A 22553-nucleotide genomic window follows, 5' to 3' on the forward strand; every position below is an offset into this window, starting at 1 on the left:
CCAACGGATCCTGCAGTCGCTTCGAGACACTGGTTTGTGTCTCGAAGCGACTGCAGGATCCGTTGGTAAATCAAGAGGATTTCCCGGTTGCAATTACAAGTACAAATATTTATTCAGGTAAAGTACATACATATAAGGTGAGATACAAAAGTTGAAGGATTTATAGATAGAGCTAGTACATACAATGCCTAAAGCCACTATTACGCAAAGCGTTTCGGGCAGGAAAAACACTAAGACTAAAACTTAATACTAGTTGAGATTAAAGTATAAATTGTGTTGAGAAAAAATAAGAAAAAAAATGAAAAAAGGGGGAACATGGCAGAAGAAAAGCAAAAATACAATTTGGTCAACATTGTTTAAAATCGTAGACATAGGTAGACATTTAGGTGTGAGGTAGGTTACACTGAGTTAATTAGGTAGTACTTAGTTTTTATCTTAAACTGGTTGGGAGTCTTTAACATAGTTGGTAAGGTCATTCCACATTCGAGGTCCCTTGATTTGTAAACCATTTCTAGTTTGACTAAGTCGTACTCTTGGAATATCAAATAGGTATTTGTTTCTGGTGTGGTGCCCATGGGATCTGTTACAACCTTCTAGGAAGCTTTTAAGGTCAGGATTGACATTACAGTTCAGCGTTTAATATATATAAAATACACATGAGAGGATGTGCAGTGACTTAATATCTAACATATTCAGAGATTTGAGTAAGGGTACCGAGTGATGTCTGGGGCCAGAGTTGGATATTGTTCTAATAGCAGCTTTGTGTTGAGTAATTAGAGGATGTAAATGATTTTGGGTAGTAGAACCCCAAGCACAAATACCATAGTTGATATAAGGATAGATGAGAGAGTAATAGTGTCACCGAGGCAGGGTGAGGTACATAATATCTGATCTTAGAAATAATGCCAACAGTTTTTTTTTAACTTTTTTTCATATATTTAGAATGTGTAGCTGGAAATTCAGCTTGTGGTCAATGAGAAAGCCAAGGAATTTGCCATCTACTTTGTTACAAATTTGGGTATTGTTAATCCTGAGATTTATTTGATTTGAGGATTTATTGCCAAACAAAATATTTAAAGTCTTGTCAATATTGAGGGTGAGTTTGTTGGCAGTTAGCAAGTGATGGACTTTATTTAGCTCAGTATTCACTGTGACATTTAGAGCAAGGGGGTCAGGACTGGAGTAAATGAAGGTCGTGTCGTCAGCAAATAGAATTGGTTTGAGATGTTAGGAGGCATTTGGAAAGGTCATTAATGTAGATGAGAAAGAGGAGAGGGCCAAGTAAGCTGCCCTGGGGAACACTAATGTTGATGGGTAGGGTGGGAGAAATTGAATTATTCACAGAAACATTTTGGAACCTGTCAGTGAGGTAAGACTTAAGGTACTGCATGGAGTGACCTCTGACTCCATAATGTTGTAATTCAAGAACAAGGTTTTGGTAGTTGACAGTGTCAAAAGCCTTACGCAGGTCCACAAATAACCCAATAGGGAACTCATTTTTATCAAGAGCTGCATGTATCAAGTTAATCATACTATAAATGCATCGTTAGTGCTTTTTTGGGGTCTGAAGCCATATTGACAAGAGCTAAGTATATTGTGTTTGGCTAGATAAGAGTTTTGGCTAATTCGGACTCCCAGTTGACATTAGCAGCAGCAGCTATAAAATTGCTTATGACAGTTTCATTGTGCAGCCTAAAGCTTATCACCCTTGTCTCTAGAGGTGGTTTGTTAATGTTAGTTAGGAGAAATGTGGGGTAATGGTCTGTAGTGCTATTGATGATTATCCCTGAAGTAAGCAGAGAGGTTATGTTGGTCCAGATGTGATCAAGCGCCGTGGCAGTACTATCAGTGATTCTAGTAGGTCTAGTGATTAAGGGTATGAGGAAGCAGGAATTCATACAGTTAAGGAAGCTGGCAGAAGTAGGGTTTTCAGGCTCGCAGAGGTCAATATTAAAGTCCCCTGCGATAATTAGATGGTTTTTGTTCAGTCTGTTATCTAGTATTAGATTTCTAAGATTAGAATTAAATTCGGACACATGAGTGTTAGGAATTCTCTAGACTGCTCCCACAGTCAGGACAGACTCAGCACACTTGACTCTGAAACTGGCTAAGATATACTCCCCACAGTAGTCTCTAGTTCTAATTACTCTTAAGCATGTTAGCTCTTGGTGGTAGTAAAGAGCAGTACCACCACCTCTCTGAATTGGTCGACAGTTGTAAATTGCTGAGTAGTTTGGCATGTTAAAGAGTTGAGTAGTATCCTCTTTTTAACCACGTTTCAGTAAGTATAATAAGAGAATTTGTTGTCAATAGTTTCAATCAAGGCACTAACATCGTCGAAGTGTTTGCTAAGTGATCTTACATTCAAGTTAATTACAGAGATATTGTGATTATGTGTTAATACATTGTTTACATCATGAGCTGTAAAATATCTGCAATTTTGATCATTAAAGTGATGATTGTCTTAGATAGTGGATAAGAGGTTTAGTTCTGGGTCTATACTTGATTGCATAAGAAGGTTGGTTGTAGGAAAACAAGGCAAGAATGGCAATTACAAAACAAAATTTTGATGTAAAAGGGGGGACATTCTTTTAACCATGTTGTAGCTCAGTCGATTAAGGCAGCATCTGGGATCCTCTCGGACGTAGGTTCGAACCCCTCGTCCCGGCCCTTGTGGATTTGTTCACTTGATGCATCACGCTATTGTGATTTCTGTGTGTAATACATTTAGTATATTTGGCCTTCAGTGGGATGCTTGTACCATGAGTATTGTTATTATTGTAATTATTATTTTGGTATAAGTATTATAGTGTTGATGTGTAACTGGCATAACACGGGTAGAGGTATAACTGCATGTATAAGTGTTGGAAGTTCGGGCACGGTGTCCTCAAATGCACCAGTACTGTGTATCTGTGCCCCATGTGTGGGGACGATAGTCATTCTAAGTCCGAGTGCACTTCTCCCCAGGCTCGCTGCCTCAATTGCGGTGAAGCCCACCCTACCTTCTCACACTTGTGTATGCACTACAAACTCGAGGAAGCCGTCCTCAACTTGAAGCACTGTGATCGTCTGTCTTTTCCTGAAGCGAGACGCCAAGTTCGTCGTTTCACCCCTTTTGCGGGCGTCTCTTACGCTCGCGTGTTGCGTTCTACCTCTCCTCATCCTTCCCGTCTTCCTCAGTCTCACAACCGTTTCCAGGCCTTAAACCCGACCACACCCACCACCTCCTCCCCTATTCCTTTACCTCCTCTCCCGGTTCTCCATCTGGGGTTTCCCCCTTTCCTACCCAGTCCACCATATCTCCTTTGTCTTCTTCCCCATCTCCCTCCACTCTTTCTTCCCGACCCTCCCCCCCAGTCTCTTGACCCTTCATGCCACTTGTCTGTCCAGGCTGATATCCATCATCCTCCCAGCAATCTTCGTGTTGTTCGCTCTCGTTCCTCTTCTCCTGCTGAGACCATTGAGTCTGTCGCCCGGTACGTTGTTACTGGAACGCCTGTCTCTTAGAGTCAGAAACGTAAGCCTGGCTCCTCTCCTTCTTCCTCTTCAGCGGGTAAGAAGGTTTCGCTTTCTTCCTCACCCCCTCCCTCTGACTGTCACTACATCCCCTCCCATTTCAGTGGTCGAACCCCCTGTCCCAGATATGGAGGTTTCTTTCGCCCCCGATTCCCTCTCTGTTGCTGCCCTTGCTGAGGTGCACTCCCTGCCTTCTGCCCTCCCCCCCACCCCTTCTCCAGCTGTCCTTGCCTGCCCCTCTCAGTTGTCTCCTCCTCCGGACCCCGTCAGTCCGCCTCTGGTCTGTCCTCTCGCTCCCTTCCCTCTATCCTTACTAATTTTACCCATGCCCCCTAACCCTGATTTTGCCAACCCTACTCCTGACCCTGATCCTGAGATTCTCTAATAAACTGTGTTCTTCTGTACCTTTATTTCTTTCTTGTTCTCTGTTACTGTCCTTTCTCTTTGGTAATGTCTATTCTTCAGTGGAATATTCGTGGATTTTATGCCAACTTCCATGAACTCCAACTTCTAATTACACAGTTTTCACCGCTTTGTGTTTGTCTCCAGGAACCAATGCTGGTGCTCGTCCTGGTCACTTTCGTGGTTATTCCTTTCTTTCTCCCCCCCCCCCTCCCCTCCAGCTCTTGCTGGGACTCATAACTCTACTGTTCTCTTAATTCGATCTGATATTCCCTTCGTCCCCTTACTACTTCCGTCACCTATCCATTGTTCTTCTGCCCGTGTTTTTGTGGGTAAATGGTATACAGTCTGTTCCATTTATCTCCCCCCAAATGTCCCGCTTTCCCTTCCCTGATCTTAAGCCCCTCCTGGACTTCTTGCTAGAGCCGGTGCTCCTTTGGGTGATTTCAACTGTCGACATTCCCTCTGGGGTGATGTCCTGACAAACACCCGAGGCCCTCTTCTCGAACCGTTCGTCCTCGCTTCTTCTCTATCTCTTCTAAATTCTGGTGAGCCCATTCATGTGGACTCTCGAACTCGCACCCTTTCCTGTCGTGATCTCTCTCTCTGCTCGTCGTCTCTTTACTTAGATTTCACGTGGCAGGTTCTTGATGACCTCCATAACATTTCCCTATCCTCGTTTCTTTTTTCTCTTTCCACCTTCCCCTCTCCTTCCCTAGGTGGCAGTTTGCTAAGGCTGACTGGTGCCTATTCACCCTCCGCGCTACTCTCTCTGACCTCTACTCTCTGCCTTTTCCTCGCGCCCTCCTTCTTTTTTATGACACTGTCTTCAACGCTGCCCCTCGCTCTTCTTCCCGGGGCACACGGAAGTGCATTCCCTAATGGAATGCGGACTGTGCTCGGGCTGTCTGCTGTAAGCGTGCAGCCTGGAAGAAACACCGCCGCCGGCAGACGGCTGTTTCTTTTATTTTGTTTCGGAAGTCAAGTGAGGTGGCCCGTAGGACCATCCGTACAGCTAAACGTGAGAGTTGGAAATCTTATGTTTCCACCATTACATCCGATACTCCTCTGCCACAGATCTGGAAGAAGATCCGCAAGATTGCGGGCAAGTTCGTTCCAGATGTCTCGCCGGTTCTCCGCCTCTCTGGTACTCTCGTGGTGGGTCCAGTGAAGGTCGCGACCGAACTGGGTTCCCACTTTTCTTCTGTTAGCTCTGGTTCTCATCTTCTCAATCCTTCCTTCTTCGTAAGCCTGTTCTTGAATCTTATCCTTTACATTTCCGCACTCATCTCCGCCTTCCCTATAACGATCCTTTCTCTCATTCTGAACTTCAGTCTGCCCTGGCCCTCTGTGGATCTACGGCGGCGGGCTCGGATGACGTTCATTATGAGATGCTTCGCCATCTCCCTCCGTGCACGTCTCAGTATTTACTGAGTCTGTATAACCAGGTCTGGGAGTCGTCGTCCGTCCCTGAGGACTGGCTCGATGCCGTTGTACTCCCTATTCGGAAACCAAGGTCTCTCAGTACGTCTCCTAAGGACTTCCGCCCTATTGCTCTTACGAGTTGTGTTTGCAAGCTGTTTGAGCGTATGGTAAATATCAGTCTGATGTGGTTCTTGAAACACCATCACCACCTCTCTCCTTCTCAATTTGGTTTTCGCAAGTGCCGCAGCATGACTGATGTCCTGGTGAACTTGGAGGTCTATATTCGTACTGCTTTTGCTGCGAAGACCACCGTTGTTGCTGTTCTTTTTGACCTGGAAAAGGCTTATGACACAACTTGGAGATATCATATTCTGTCCCAACTTCGTTCATTTGGCCTTCGTGGTAATCTCCCTCTCTTCCTTCAAAGCTTTCTCTCTCGTCGTACCTTTCGAGTCAGGCTTGGTGCCACTTTCTCTGCCTCTTTTCGGCAGTATGAAGGTGTGCCCCAGGGTAGTGTTCTTAGTACTACTCTTTTTCTGGTTGCCCTCAATGGTCATCTTTCCTCCCTTCCTTATGACATCTTCTCCGCTCTTTATGTTGACGATCTTACTCTTTGCTGTCAGGGTGATGCTTCGCCTCTCCTTCAACGATGGCTTCAACTTGCGATTGATGCCGTGTCATCTTGGGCCACCAATCATGGCTTCAAGTTCTCTACTACTAAGACTTGTGCCATGACTTTTACTCAGAAGCGGGTCGTTCTTCGTCCCTCTTTGTCACTTTATGGTCATCCCCTTGAGTACAAAGATTCCACGAGGCTTTTGGGGTTATTCTTTGACACTCGTTTGTCTTGGTCGCCCCATGTCTCTTACCTCCATGTTGAATGCGTTAAGGCCCTTAACATACTTAAGGTTTTGTCCCATATTTCTTGGGGAGCGGATAGACGCACGCTCCTCTATTAGCATTCCTCTCTCGTCCTGTCTAAACTCGATTATGTTTGCCCTGCCTACTCTTCTGCTTCTCCTTCTACTCTTCGCTGTCTTGATCCTTTGCACCATACTGGGTTGCGCCTCAGCTCTGGTGCTTTTCGTTTAACTCCTACCCTCAGCTTGTACCTTGACACTGGCTTTGTCTCTCCAGGACTGCCGTGATCGTTACAGTCTTCGCTATTTTACGCGATAGTTCTCTTCTCCTGTAGTTCCTGTTCCTCTTCACCACCTTCTTCTTTCTGTCCGTTTGTGTTGCTTACAAAATTCTCTTTCGGTTCGTATTACTAATGTTTCTCCTCGTATTGTTCCATCCTTGCCCCCATGGAGGGTCCCCCTTCCCAAATTTTGTACTTCTCTGACCCGCATCACTAAAGCTTTTACCCCTCCTACAGTTCTGAAACGTCTCTTCCTTGAGCACTTTTCTTCTCACTCCCACTCCGTTCCCATCTTCCCCGACGGGTCAAAGTCTGCGGACGGTGTGGGTTACTTTGTTGTTTTTCCTGACCACACTTATATGTGTCGCCTTCCTCCGGAGGCTAGCATCTTCACAGCAGAACTCTATACTATGCTCTATGCTCTTCGTCTCCTGGTTTCCCGATGTCAATCCTCCTTCGTGGTGGTAGTTGACTCTCGTAGTGCCCTCATGGCTTTAGGATCCTTTAATCTGGTCCACCCGGTGGTCATCGAGATTCAACATTGGCTGTTTCTTATCTCCAGTAAATTTAAGTCGGTTGCATTTTGCTGGGTTCCCAGCCATGTTGGTGTCTCTTTAAATGAGCGTGCGGATACTGCAGCTAAGGACGCTATCCGCACTTGTCCCATCTCCCGTTAAGGTATTCCTTATTCCGACTTTTACCCAGTTATTCATGCCTCCATCCTTGCCCGCTGGCAGAGTTGTTGGTCTTCTGTTATTGGTAACAAACTTCATACTCTTAAGAGTTGTGTGTCCCAATGGCCTTCCTCCTGCCACAGTAACCGGCGGTGGGAAACGGCTCTGGCTAGGTTACGTATTGGCCATACCCGTTTAACTCACGGTCACTTAATGGAGCGCCGCCCTGCTCCTTATTGTCCAAATTGCATTGTCCCTCTTACAGTCGTGCATATCCATGTTGAATGTCCTAACTTCCAGGACGAACGCGTGTCTTATTTTCCGACCATCCCCTGCGGTCGCTTGTCCCTCAATAGAATTCTTGGCGACTCGGATACTTTTGATATCCTTCGTCTTATGCGTTTGTTCTCGTATTGGCATCGTTGGTGATATTTAGCGCCCTCTAATTATCCCGCACATTTGATGGTGCTACATAGCCTTCCCGGTTTGGTGCCTTCTATTGATAATTACTTACTTACTTTTCAATAGGTTTAAAAATATATATGCCAAAAAAATGCAAACAGTGATAGAAATAGACTAAGAGGCACACTCACAGGCATTCACACACAAACAGATGCAGGCAGAATGACACCAGAAAAAAATGCCTGCGTAGACGCAAATACAGACTCATCAACACATTACAAAATATAGATAAAACATCTAAGAAATTAATGAATTTAAACTCAAAATTTATATATTTTACCAGGTGATGATGGCGAAGGTTGACCAGTTCCTGGACCAGCTCACTAACTACAACAAGGAGGACATCCACCCAGACATTATCAAGGCTATTCAACCCTACCTGGAGAATCCTGAATTTAACCCAGATTTCATTCGCTCAAAGTCGGTAGCTGCAGCAGGTAATTGTAGTAACAACTAGTTTTCAGGAAGAGCTCAACCGTCGGACATAGCACTTAAAATATTAATCAAAAATCAAATATTTGTGAAAATTGTGTACTGAATAGGAAGCTCGTGCCTGTGGCAACACCATGCTCAAAATCCATGTTATTTCGAATAAAAACAACGTAATTATGGGTAATTAACCCCCCCCCCCCTATCCCCTGTTTACAAACCAGACACGTGACCAAGGTCATGCTGTTTATAGTGCGTATTTTGCTCTAAATATAGACTTTATTTAATTAGATCTATGTGCTAAAAGTGGGGATTTTGTAGGAGAAAACTTGGTGGGAATTTATTTATTATATTTTATTTATTATTTATTGTTCACTGAATTAATTATATTTTAATCATTTCTACAAAAGTGGACGGTATAGTTTTAATGTTTATCCCATTGATAAACTTCCCTTCACACACCAAACATTTGGGGGTTATTTTCTTAAATTTGGTTAAACCGTAATTAAATGGTTAACATATAAATAATTTCGCTAAACGATAATTAAACGGTACGTGGATTAAATTAAAAAAAATTATTAGTATGAACAAATCATAGACAGTTTGTGTGCCTTTAAGATTTCGACAGTCAACACGGATCAGGTATGGTACAGGTGAGTAGGTCCTGCTGGGTTAATGGTGACGTCTTGCTGGTGACGGAACCTCAACATGCAGGACACTGTCTTACTTCGTGTGTTGTCCCGACTCCAACCTGCCGAAATGTTACAATATAGCCAAGCACAATGTATTATTATTATTATTATTATTATTATTATTATTATTATTATTATTATTATTATTTAATAATTCCGTCTACTCGAGTTATGTTCCAACCACTTAGGCTGGATGGTAGAGCGACGATCTCGCTTCATGCAGGTCGGCGTTCAATTCCCGACCGTCCAAGTGGTTGGGCACCATTCCTTTCTCCCTGTCCCATCCCAAATACTTTTCCTTACCCCTTCCCAGTGCTATATAGTCGTAATGGCTTGGCGCTTCCCCCCCCCTCCTCTTGAGCATTCCCTTCCTTCGAGTTATGTTTAACACTCGCCCCTGAGGGCTGGAAGTCATGCCGCTTAATCACTTAAACCTGTACTTGAACTCACATCGTCATTGAGGATGTCGCTGATTTTATTCATATATTCTTCAGTTGTACTCGCCTAGTTGTGCTTGCAGAGGATTGAGCTTTGGTTCTTTTGTCTCAACACAGTTGAGTGTCAATACAGTTGTGACTTACTAACCAGGCACCACTAAAGGAATTTAAGATTACCAGTGGAGATGTAAGGAAGCTTTTGCTAGAGTTGGATGTGGGCTATAGACCCGGATGGAATATCACCATTGATACTAAAGGAAGGAGCAGAAACACTGTGCCTGCCACTCTCCATGATGTATTACAAATCACTGGTAACAGGTGAACTGCCAGAAATTTGGAAGGCGGCAAATGTAGTACCGAAATACAAGAAGGGGATAGACAGGAGGCCCTGAACTACAGACCAGTGTCTCTAACTTGCATACCATGCAAGCTAATGGAGAAAATTGTGCGAAAAAAGCTAGTCAAACATCTGGAGCGAAGAAACTTTGTGTCACAACACCAACATGGTTTCAGGGATGGCACGTCATGCCTCGCAGGATTAAATGAATTCTATGATCAGGCAACAAGAATCAGACAAGAAAGAGAGGGGTGGGCAGACTGCATAATTTTGGATTGCCAGAAAGCCTTTGACACAGTGCCACTGTTGGAAAATCCGACACCATTTAATATATCATACAGACAGATAATAGCTGTATTACCAACAAGTTACCCATAGAAAATGTAACTGTTGTGGAATTTCCGTCTATAGAAAACGGGATATCATCGCCACATACTATTGTAAGTTCGCCAGCTATTCTGCTGGGAATTATTCTTAAATACATTAGTCTTTGGACTTTACCATCATAAAGACATCTCATATAAATTAACTTAATTATTAATATTAGGGTAGAGTGGGTGTGACCCTTCTTCACTTTCTGTCATCTGGACAATGTAAGCCAGGCGTCAGTGGTGAGGGAGGGGCAGCCATTGTTGTTGTCACCTCCGAGACGCGTGGAGCAAATTCGGCTCCTATTATATCTAGACAATGTCAGCCAGTAGCGTCAGTAGTATAGAGTGTTAGGCAGCCATTGTTTATACTGAGACCACAGAGGCACGGGAGCAAATTCGGCTCCTTTTAATTTTACTTGGACGAAGTGTTATGGAAACCAAAGGTGTACCATTATCAACACGCTGTCAACAAATCAAGTTAAGTGTTCTTCCGAAACCCATTTATCTGTCATTTGTGGCCATTAATGTCAGTGTATATAGGGTGATCCGGTTAGAGCACGATATAGCCTCATGCTAAAGGTAATTAAGCCAGGTCTTCATTGTTCCATGTACAGTGTTTCTCTGATATACCTGTCATATATAGGATTCTGGCTTTACAGCTAGCGCCCTTTTAACAGGTCAAGACGAGGAAGCATGCTTTGTGCATCAGTTACCAGGGTGATGGAAGCTACCTCAAAGAGGGAAAATGTGGTGTCTACAACCTAGTTATACCTGGTGGACTAAGACCTGCTGTACTATAAGATAAGGAACCTCTTCAATGTATGTAGTCTAATACTGTAGTTTGATTGGCTGTATATATATAAATTAAATTAATATAAACCCCCCCCCCCTAATGTGTAGAGGATCGATATGTGAGAGTATGAGATTATTGCAGAAATACAGTCCACTTATCATCATACAAATTGCTATTGAAGTATACAAATTAACGTAAATATAAATTCATATAAATTAAATAAATATATATCTCACAGTTCGGTTCCCACATTATTTGGACCTTCAGAACCGGATTATTTGGTCCTTTGAACCCACATTTGGTCATCTTAGTACTGGATGAACCAGTTAACCAGTGGATTCATTAAATATACTAGTGCAGTGTGATTTATACAAAGCCAGCAGTCAAAGACAGCAGCGTAGCCTCGAGGGAGCTCAGGAGCCTCCCTCAGCCCAGTTAAGCCTTAGTCAGCGGTTTCATGTACACCCACAGATTTGGTGGCGTGTTATTCTGTGAAATGACAGCGCTAATATTGAAGCCAGCCAAAGTAGTGGCTGTGGTGTCGCGAGATTGTTCACGGATTTCGTGGTGTTAAATTTCGCGAGAGATTATCTACGAATTTTGTGGACTTTATTTCGCAAGGTCACTAATAACATTTAATACTTCTTGATAATATTAGAAGTTTCATAGAGGCTAATTAAGAGGCTATTATCAATAATTGTGTATATTATATCTCCAAAATAGAGAATTATTTAATATATATTGCACTAGTGATCACAGTATAATATTTACTAATTGCCAACCCACAACAGGGTAGGACATTGACTAGTTGAACTATTATTGTTCATCCTAGTCCCATTATTACCATAGTCAGTTGTACTATATTCAACAACCTAACACCATTAATGAATGGTCTAGACCCTATTTTGGGTGTAATTATTTATCAACTCGAGTTGAGTTGTATATATAATAATTTACTTATGATCATTACACCTTTGAGTGATTCATTAGTGTCTCTACCATCCTAGGGTGATTTTGAAGAGCTAACCTAAAGGTACTTCCGGTGACACTGGTTTATCACTCAAATCATTAGTGTGTATGATTGTATATATATAATGTGTATTAATTTTAAGTGCTAACCTCTAGTAGAGGTAGGATTATTGCCTAGCGAGTGCAGAAATTTAACCCTAGGCTACCATTAGTACTTGCTCACAATTTATGAGCCAGTGGTGCCCAATTAACAAGTCACCATGACTAATCCACAGAAAGCAAAGCGTGCTTTAATAGCAAGCAAACGCCAACTAACAAGGGATCTCAACCAATATGAACAGTTGTTATATGAGCCTGTAATTAATTATCATCGGTTGAAAATACCACTGTTACAGATTCAAACCCAATTGCATATATTGAAAGCAAATAGGAAATCTTACCAAAATCAAGTCCACGATGACGTAGTAGTTGAAGATGTGGAACCATTCCTGTCTGACCTAGCACAATATGAAGAAGAAACTCAAGGCAGGTTGGAACATTTACACAGGATAATTGAATCAGAACAAATAGCAAGTACATCAAATAAAGTAGATAATGTTATGGATGATCTGGATCTTTTTGAGAATAAATGTCAAGCAAGATTAGATCCTTTAATCAACAAGGATAAAGCTTCACCCAGTAAAGCTTCACCCACTACAGCTTCACCTAATATTATACCACCAGAAATTAAGCAGTTCTCAGACAATTTATCCACAGTCTCTGTGGATTCTGAAAACCCAATACCTGAGGCTACTAAGTTAACATGCCTCCAAGCTAGAGGTGAAGCTGAACCAGTAGCAGAAAATGTAAATGAAAATAGCGACAGCACTAATTTCCCAGTCCAGCTTCCTAGGAATAATGCTGGCAATGAGAAAACTGTCATACATCTAGTACTACAATTGCTGGATTTACCTCAACCTGATCAGACTGCTGACTCATTACAAGCCTTCAGCATGGAGTTTGAGTCACTACTAAGAACATTCAGTCTTAAGGTTGATATAAGTACTAGTGAATGGATGACCAAAGTAGTCCTTCAACGAAAATTGTCCAGAGATATACTAGATGAATTATATGCACATCAACATAACACCATCCTGACAGTACAGGACATCACTGAAGGTTTACATTCCATCATAAACAAACGACGAGCAAGTGAGGAAGTTAAAGCCTCATGCAAGCCTTCAGAAATAGAAAATAATAGTCAATTAAAGGGTAAAACAACTACCCCAAATAAACATCAACCAATTACTCAAACATCAAGTTGCAGAAAATCTGACAATGCAGCAGCATCCTCCAAGCCTACTGTTACTAGTTCACCCAAACCGGTAACTTCCAAACGTGCAGTAGGCTGGGGGACATGTATGTTCTGCAAAAAGAAACATTCAACATACTGTTGTGCTAATTATCCAGACAGAGACACTCGTATTGAGCGACTCCAGGAATTAGGGAGATGTGCAAGGTGTCTCAAGTCACACAACATAGACTATTGTGATACCCAATTCAACACCTGCAACAGGTGTAGAAGAGGTAGGCACCATGCAGCACTGTGCAAATATACGAAATTAACGTATTCAAGACCAAAGGTGGAAGATAGCATTCCCACCACAGTACAGTACTGCAAGGTGCAACAAACAAAGAGTGTCCAATCGGCAAAGTCTAAAGGTAATACGACTTTGCCTACTGCCCAAATTACCATCTTGAATAAGAGGGCCAAGGTCCATACCCGTGGGTTGTTTGACCAAGGATCCCAGAGAACATATGTCACTAAAAAGCTCGCAGATGAACTACAATTAAGGCCTGTAGCCCAGACGTCATTCAACATCTCAGGGTTTGTAACAGATGCAGGACCTCAAGTCTACCAGGTGGTACAACCATCAGTACGCTTAGGCAGGTACGTCTGTCGAGCACAAGCCATTGTGGTGGACAAAATACCAGTAGACCTACAAGTTCAAGGTCTGAGAGCAACAGCCAAATTCCTGAAAAATAGAGGAATAAAATTGGCAGATAATATTAAGTCTGATCACCTCACCGACTTCGGTCTCCTTGTAGGGGCAGACTATTGTCATCGATTCATCGGTAGCCCTACTAAATATCAGGGTATAACCATGTTAAACTCTGCAGGAGGTAAATTACTCTCAGGCCCAGTATCAAGCCTGAGGAGACCTATGCCTGCAGATAAACAATACCAGTAGAAATCTAAATTTGTCAGCTGATTATATTTCTCCAGTAGCATTATACTAAGGAGATTACAGCTGACTATACCAACAGAGGTTGATGTTAGTATCATCATTTAAAGATGGAGATGAGTTCATGAGGCCTCAGTGGCAAATCAGTGAACAGTAGCCTAAAACAGCTACAAGTCACTGCGACCAATGTCACTGATCCCACTACAGTCTCAGAACCATACTTTACTTTAATGATGAGCTATTCAATCTTCTGAATCAATTAACTAAATTAAACCCCAATAAATCTGATGACTGATTTGATACATTTATTATTTAATCAAGATGTATTCCATGGGCCTCAGTGTTTATATATCAGTGACCAGTTACCTGAACAAACTTCAAGTTATATCTAATGTCACTGATCTCACTGCAGTCCCTGAATCATACTTGACTGTAGTACTTGATCACATTCAGTCTTCTGGGTTAAATAATATGTAATTAGGCTTGAATATTAGCCTTTCAAGAGTTGACAGGGAAATGAAATCGCATTAGACTTCTAACCCCTGCAACTCTAGTACGGGACATCCGTCCTGTACGAACAGACGCACAAATGTGTGATTACTAACTACTAACATCAAATTAATCTAATAATTCGAAGGAGGAGTATCGGTGTTTGTCTGTTCTAATTAGGACTTCGACCCGTGAGCAGCCCCTGGGGAATTATGTCGGAAAATCCAACACCATTTAATATATCATACAGACAGATAATAGCTGTATTACCAACAAGTTACCCATAGAAAATGTAACTGTAGTGGAATTTCCGTCTATAGAAAACGGGATATCATCGCCACATACTATTGTAAGTTCGCCAGCTATTCTGCTGGGAATTATTCTTAAATACATTAGTCTTTGGACTTTACCATCATAAAGACATCTCATATAAATTAACTTAATTATTAATATTAGGGTAGAGTGGGTGTGACCCTTCTTCACTTTCTGTCATCTGGACAATGTAAGCCAGGCATCAGTGGTGAGGGAGGGGCAGCCATTGTTGTTGTCACCTCCAAGACGCGTGGAACAAATTCGGCTCCTATTATATCTGGACAATGTCGGCCAGTAGCGTCAGTAGTATGGAGTGTTAGGCAGCCATTGTTTATACTGAGACCACAGAGGCTCACGGTAGCAAATTCGGCTTCTGTTAATTTTACTTGGACGAAGTGTTATGGAAACCAAAGGTGTACCATTATCAACACGCTGTCAACAAATCAAGTTAAGTGTTCTTCCGAAACCCATTTATCTGTCATTTGTGGCCATTAATGTCAGTGTATATAGGGTGATCCGGTTAGAGCACGATATAGCCTCATGCTAAAGGTAATTAAGCCAGGTCTTCATTGTTCCATGTACAGTGTTTCTCTGATATACCTGTCATATATAGGATTCTGGCTTTACAGCTAGCGCCCTTTTAACAGGTCAAGACGAGGAAGCATGCTTTGTGCATCAGTTACCAGGGTGATGGAAGCTACCTCAAAGAGGGAAAATGTGGTGTCTACAACCTAGTTATACCTGGTGGACTAAGACCTGCTGTACTATAAGATAAGGAACCTCTTCAATGTATGTAGTCTAATACTGTAGTTTGATTGGCTGCATATATATAAATTAAATTAATATAAACCCCCCCCCTAATGTGTAGCGGATCGATATGTGAGATTATGAGATTATTGCAGAAATACAGTCCACTTATCATCATACAAATTGCTATACAAATTAATGTAAATATAAATTCATATAAATTAAATAAATATAAATCTCACAGGTCGGTTCCCACAGCCACACCAGAGACTAGTACGAAAGCTGGAGATGCAGGCAGGAGTGAAAGGGAAGGTACTCCATTGGATAAGGGAGTACCTAAGTAACAGAAGGCAGCGAGTCAATGTGAGGGGTGAAGTCTCAGATTGGCGAGATGTCACCAGTGGGGTCCTGCAGGATTCACTCCTTGGACCCATACTGTTTCTTATATATGTAAATGATCTTCCAGATGGTATAGAATCATTCCTCTCATTGTTTGCTAATGATGCAAAAATTATGAGGAGGATTAAGACGGAGAAAGACAGTATGAGACTACAAGATGACCTAGAAAGACTGCATAAATGGTCCAACAAATGGCTACTAAAGTTCAACCCGAGTAAATGTAAGGTAATGCAACTAGGCAGTGGAAACAGTAGGCCAGACACAGAATACAGAATGGGAGATGAAGTCCTTCATGAAACGGACAGCGAGAAGGAGTCTCTTGAAGCCCACATCAAAAGAATAACATCTGCGGCGTAAGCGAGGCTGGCTAACATCAGAACTGCCTTCAGGAACTTGTTAAGTTTATTCAGAATCATTCAGAACCTTGTATACAACATATGTAATACCAATCCTGGAGTATGCGGCCCCAGCATGGAGCCCGTACCTTGTCAAGCACAGGACGAAGCTTGAAAAAGTTCAGAGATATGCCACTAGGCTAGTCCCACAACTAAGAGGCATGAGTTACGAAGAAAGGCTGCGAGAAATTCACCTCACGACACTAGAAAACAGAAGAGTAAAGGGAGACATGATCACTACCTACAAAATTCTCAGAGGAATTGACAGGGTAGATAAAGCTAAACTGTTTATCATGGGTGGGACGCGAACAAGAGGACACAGGTGGAAACTGAGTACCCAAATGAGCCACAGGGACGTTAGAAAGAACTTTTTCAGTGTCAGAGTAGTTAACAGATGGAATGCATTAAGCAGTGATGTGGTGGAGGCTGACTCCATACACAGTTTCAAATGTAGATATGATAGAGCCCAGTAGGCTCAGGAATCTGTACACCAGTTGATTGACAGCTGAATGGCGGGACCAAAGAGCCAGAGCTCAACCCCCCCAAGCACAATTAGGTGAGTACAGTTAGATGAGTACAGTGGTGTCAGCACATTTCCTGCTGTCTTGTCGGCTTTTCTTATTGTTACACCTTCCTGATTTTTAAGTTGTTTTGCTGCTTTTTTGAGTCTTGGGGTCAGGATTTTTTAAGGGTTTGCAGCTCTTTTTTTTCCCCAGCCTCTGCTGGAAAATAACTAATCATAGTAAACTCGTGTGTAAACTGCTGCGTCTACAAATAGGCAGAGTAGTAAATGGGCTGTCCCTTTATGAGTGCTATTTGCTACTTTTTACATGAGCACCATCGTGGGACGCGTCTTCAGTAGCAGCCACAAACAAGCGTATATTATAAATAAACGCTTGGTAACATAAATAATATATAAAATTATGATTACTAATAATAAATGTTTAAAATAACTATATATTTTATATTCCGAGTGAGTGTTTGAAGGATTGATGTTGTACCCGGCGCAGGACTGTGTTCGTGGGTGATCAACATCATCAGATTCTTCGAGGTATATTGCGACGTGGAGCCCAAAAGACGAGCTCTTGAGGAGGCCAACGCTGAGCTGGAGGCCGCCCAGAACCGACTCACAGCCATCACCTCCAAGATCAAAGTAAGTCTCTCTCTCTCTCTCTCTTTCTCTCTCTCTCTCTCTTTCTCTCTCTCTTACTAGCTTCATGAGGCACTGGCTGCTAAAGGCATTAGTTGCCTTAGGAACTGGCTTGATCATGCACTGGTTGTCTCAAACTCCCGTAAGAACTGTTTCCTTCTCCCATACGAACTGGCTGCCTCAGACTGTGACTTTCATAGGAATTGGCTGATTGTAACTTGCTTAGCTAAATGAATTGTGGGGTTCAGTCCCTGAGCCCATTATGAGCCTCTGTAATCCTTTCCACTACCGCCCACAACATGGGTATGGGGTGTATAATAATTGAACTAAACTAACTGGCTGCCTCAGTCCCGGGCTTTCGTACGAACTCGCTGCCTTAGAAACTAAGGCAGCCAGTTCGTGTTACGGACCCGGATCCAGCGTCCGAGCACGGAGCAGTGACGACCGCGCCATCTGTGGGTCAGCTCCCGAAACCCCCTCCAAAAGGACGACGACACCTGGTGAGGACGACGTGTGCTGGCTACGAGGGCCAGTTTCCAGTCCTGTGCAGCTCACAACACCGCCGCTGCTGACCTCTGGTGAGGTGGTGCTCAGACTACAACGCCATCTATGGAGTGGATATGTCGGGCGTTTGTGTCTGAGCCTGTAAGTGAGGTGTTTTAGTGTCCCTGTTATTGATTACGTGTCTGCTTACAGAGTCGACCTGGGACTGCTGTGATGGAAGTTGAGTCAGTCTACCCAAGGCAGCCGTCCCCATACCTTGTGCTTTGCTATAGCAGCCGTGAGTCGCCTCCCGGATGAACACAGTGGTGTTATCCTGCCTATGAAGCGGCAGTGAAGGATCGTCGTACCCGGGACCGACTGCTGGAGACGATTATCCACTGGGGTATTGAGGACAGGAGAGTGATTTGTGGTATCACACGAGGCTCCTGACTAGGGCGTTACCCTAGTATCGCTCGTGGAGTGGCCTGACCAGCGTTGCTGATCCGGAACCTGCCAGCAGACCTGCTGGACTTGTGGTTGACGGCCTCCACAGCGGTGCCCCCAGTGGACCTGTGTTTTGGCTGACCTGTGGCCAGGGTAGACTCAGCTTCTCAAAGGATTCGTTGTGAGGCCACGAAAGCACCGAGGACTTAGCACCGAGAGCTTGGATCCAGAGTCTTCAGGAGAAGACGATTGTGTACAGTGTTAATACCCTTCCCCCTGTGTAATCTTATATTATTTATTTGGTGATGGTTTAATAATTATAATCTTAAGTTTTTGCCTTTATTTCCCTTCCCCTTTAAGTTACTTGCGTCACGGATCACATCCCTTGAAAGCCACTACTGGCTTGGGGCCGGATACAACTTCCTCTAATAACATCAGAGTACGAACTCAGTTGCGACCCGAGAGGGCCGTAACAGTTCGTATGAAAGCCCAACTCGTCATCAGGGTGTCAAAGTACTCCTGTGACATACTGCATAGAGTGCCCAGGCTGCGTTGTTTAACAGTTCCCATGTGATTTACTCAAGGCTTGGGAAGAACCAGGGCGCCCCCTTGTGGTTACTAACCCTCTTAACCACAAGGCTGCCTCCCCTCTGCCCACCTCAGTTTTTCCAACCTGCTTGCCAGCTAACCTGCCAGCCTGACAGCTTGCTAAGCTGCCGGCCTGCCAGCTATTTTGCATGTTTTTTTTTTTTTTTTTGAGATTATATACAAGAGTTGTTACATTCTTGTACAGCCACTAGTACGCGTAGCGTTTCGGGCAAGACCTTAATCCTATGGTCCCTGGAATACGATCCCCTGCCGCGAAGAATCGTTTTTTCATCCAAGTACACATTTTACTGTTGCGGTAAACAGAGGCTACAGTTAAGGAATTGCGCCCAGTAAATCCTCCCCGGCCAGGATACCAACCCATGACATAGCGCTCGCGGAACGCCAGGCGAGTGTCTTACCACTACACCACGGAGACTTTTGGTAAGTCCTCTGGCTTGCTATCGTTCTTGCCCTCCGGCTTGCCATCCTGCCTGTCATGCTGCCGGCCTGCCTGCCATCCTGTCGGTCAGCCTGTCTGCCATTCTGTCGGCCTGCCTGCCTGCCATCCTGTCGGCCTGCCTGCCATTCTGCTCGCCAGTCTGTCTGCCATCCTGCCTGTCAGTCTGCCTGCTATCCTGCCGGTCTGCCTGTCGTCTTGCCTTCTGTTTTTCCTGCCATGTTGCCGTCATGCATGCCATTCTGCTGGCCTACCTGCCTTTCTACCGGCCTACCTGCCATCCGGCTTGCCATGCTGCCAGTTTGCCTGTCATTCTACCAGCACGCCTGCCATCCTGCCGGCATGCCTGCCATCCTGCCAGCACGCCTGCCATCCTGGCGGTCAGCCTACCATATTGGCACCCTACCTGCCAGAGCGCGTGCCCATCTTCCTGCCTGCCTGCATGTGGTCCTACCAGCCTGCCTGCCTGCATGTGGTCCTACCAGCCTGCCTGCCTGCATGTGGTCTTACCAGCCTGCCTGCCTGCATGTGGTCCTACCAGCCTGCCTGCCTGCATGTGGTCCTACCAGCCTGCCTGCCTGCAGTTCTGCATGCCAACCTTTCTGCTGTTCTGTCAGCCTCCCCGCCATCCTGATCGCTTATAACACTACCTGCTATTAGGTCTAATCGTCTGTCTTAAGTCCAGCCATCCTACCTCCCAGCCTTCTTCCCATCCTACCTCCCAGTCTGCCTGCCATTATGCTAGTCAGCCGCCAGCCTGCCTGCCATCCTGTCAACCTGTCTGCCGTCCTGCAACCATACAGCCTACCAATCTGCCAGTTATCCTATAAATTAGCCAGCCTTCCGCTATCCTGCCTGTCGTCCTCATCGCATGTTAGCCTGTCTTCCAACCTGCCAGCCATCTTGTCAAACTGCCTAACGTCCTGCAAGTATACCAGCATGCATGCCTGCCATTCTGCTTGCCTGCTTGTCCTGACCTATCTTTTGGGATTCCTGCTTGCACACCTTCCTGTAAGCCTGATTATCTCCTTGCCTATATTCCCGAATGCTTGCCTGTCATGCTTCCGGCCAACTTGACTGCCTGCTTGCATTTTTCCTTACCTTCCTGCCTGCCTTCAGTTCTCCCTCCCTCCCTTCCTGCCTGCCTTCAGTTCACTCTCCCTACCTTCCTGCCTGCCTTCAGTTCTCCCTCCCTACCTTCCTGTCTGCCTTCAGTTCACCCTCCCTACCTTCCTGCCTGCCTTCAGTTCTCCCTCCCTACCTTCCTGTCTGCTTGCCTTTCTGCCTACTTCCCTTTTCCCAGCTTGACTTCCTCCTTCTCAACCAAACTACCTTACTGCCTGCCTTCCTGACAGACAAGGTGCTTGCGAGCACCAGCATACCTCTCATTCAGCCTGCCTGCCTACCAGCCAGTCTGCCAGCCTGTTATCCTGCCTACCAGCCTGCGTAGGGACCTCAGTCTCGATGAAGAGGATAAATAGCATCTGGGGGATCCTTGTGGGGCTCCTATTGAGCTCTCACTTTGTCTTCTGCCCCTCTCCCTCTCTCTCTCTCTGTCTCTCTCTCTCTCTCTCTATCTCTAAAAATTAACCTCATCCTTTTCGGCTGTAATATCCCACGAGGGATAATGCTTAAAAAAAAAATGTGTTTTTCATGTATTTTTCACGTGAGGGAAATCTTCGAAACCTCTTTACCAATTGTTTTGAAATTTTGACACAACGTTGCATTCGAATAAGCACGTGTTTTTATATATCTACTATATACATGCCTCACCTGTGACAGGGAAAAAACATGTTTGTTTTGAAAAACTGCGCCATCTGTTGAACGTAAGAGCAACACACGATGTAATCTCCAAAATCTCTTCACCGATTGCTTTGAAATTTTGATACAATGTTCCATTCGCATACATGCGTGTTTTTATATATCAACTATATAGATGCCATACCTGTGACAGGTAAAAACTGTGACAGGAGGCAGGGGAAGGTGGCTGTGGCTCAGCAACGCACAAGCGTTGCTGAGCCACAGCAACGTGTGGCCTGGTACATCTAGTGGACAATAACGACAATCTCAAGATTATACAATGGAACATTCAAGGATTTAAAAACAAAGCTGAGACACTCAAACACTGAGGAGTGCTTCTCAGGAACAACATTAATATTGTTTTTCTTCAAAAAACACTTACCAGGACTGAAAGAAGTATCAATATCCCAGGGTATCAAGGTTACCACTGCCCAATTGTACTAGGTGGCACAAGAGGCATTTCAGTATTAGTAAGAAATCATATCAGTGCCACAAATCGCACACTTGCCTAACTGTAGTGAGGACGTTGAAATTATGGGTGAATTAATCTCACTATGAGGAAATCAATGCTGTCCATCTTCAATGTATACTGGAGCCATAGAGAACACAATATGGAATTCACTGCAATTTTTGAAATAGTAGTCATCACACCTACTATCATCTCGGGTGACTTCAATATCTCATAGTGAATTATAGTGACTTCATAGTGACATAGTGACTTCAATATCTCATAGTGAGTACTTGGTGAATTTGATTCACCAAGTACTCACGCCAACGGAAGACATATTGAACACCTTTTGAATGAAATGCCTGAAGTCAGTCCGCTTAACTCTACGGAACCAGCCCATATTCGTGGACGGGGAAAGTGGCTCTCACGTTTGTCTCCACCAGTATTATGAGTTGTATCATTGGTAAGTTGACCATGTACTGACTAGTGACCACTTTGCTACAAGAACAGTTATTAATATTGCACTACCTCCCAGACCTCCAGCTCCCGAGCCCGGATGGGACTTTATCAAAGCAGATTGGATGAAATTTCAGGATACTCGTGAAATTTGGCACCAAAACTACACTCCTCCTAACAACACTGAAGACATGGAAAAATATTTAGTTAATGCAATACATAGAGCAGCAAATCACTCCATCCGCAAGAAGAAAACAATTACCAAACAACATTACGACCGTTGGTATTACTGTGTTAGGATAACAAAATCTACGTAACAGGCTAAATTGTACTCAAAAGAATTTGAGAAAGGCAGAACCCAAGCTAATCTGGAACTTCTTAGAGCTGTCTAAGATTATGTACCTGAAGAAACAAAAAAATCAAAGAAGAAAAATAGATCGAGTAGTGTCCCAAGCTAAATCAGCATACATCTTTGGGCGACATCTGAGGGTGGATCAACAGGGACAAAGGAA

The 22553-nt window shown here is 43.9% G+C and overlaps 1 protein-coding gene across 1 annotated transcript in view; it reads left to right on the plus strand.

Annotated features, from left to right (window-relative positions):
* Positions 1-22553, plus strand: part of LOC138368501 (dynein beta chain, ciliary-like) — a 255884-nt gene that overhangs the window by 38700 nt on the left and 194631 nt on the right. The window contains exons 9-10 of the mRNA XM_069331025.1: positions 7904-8057; positions 17226-17368. Coding sequence (XP_069187126.1) covers positions 7904-8057; positions 17226-17368 — 297 coding nt within the window. The remainder of the gene's footprint in view (positions 1-7903; positions 8058-17225; positions 17369-22553) is intronic.

The sequence above is a fragment of the Procambarus clarkii genome, chromosome 25, assembly GCF_040958095.1.
Source record: "Procambarus clarkii isolate CNS0578487 chromosome 25, FALCON_Pclarkii_2.0, whole genome shotgun sequence".
Taxonomy (NCBI): domain Eukaryota; kingdom Metazoa; phylum Arthropoda; class Malacostraca; order Decapoda; family Cambaridae; genus Procambarus; species Procambarus clarkii.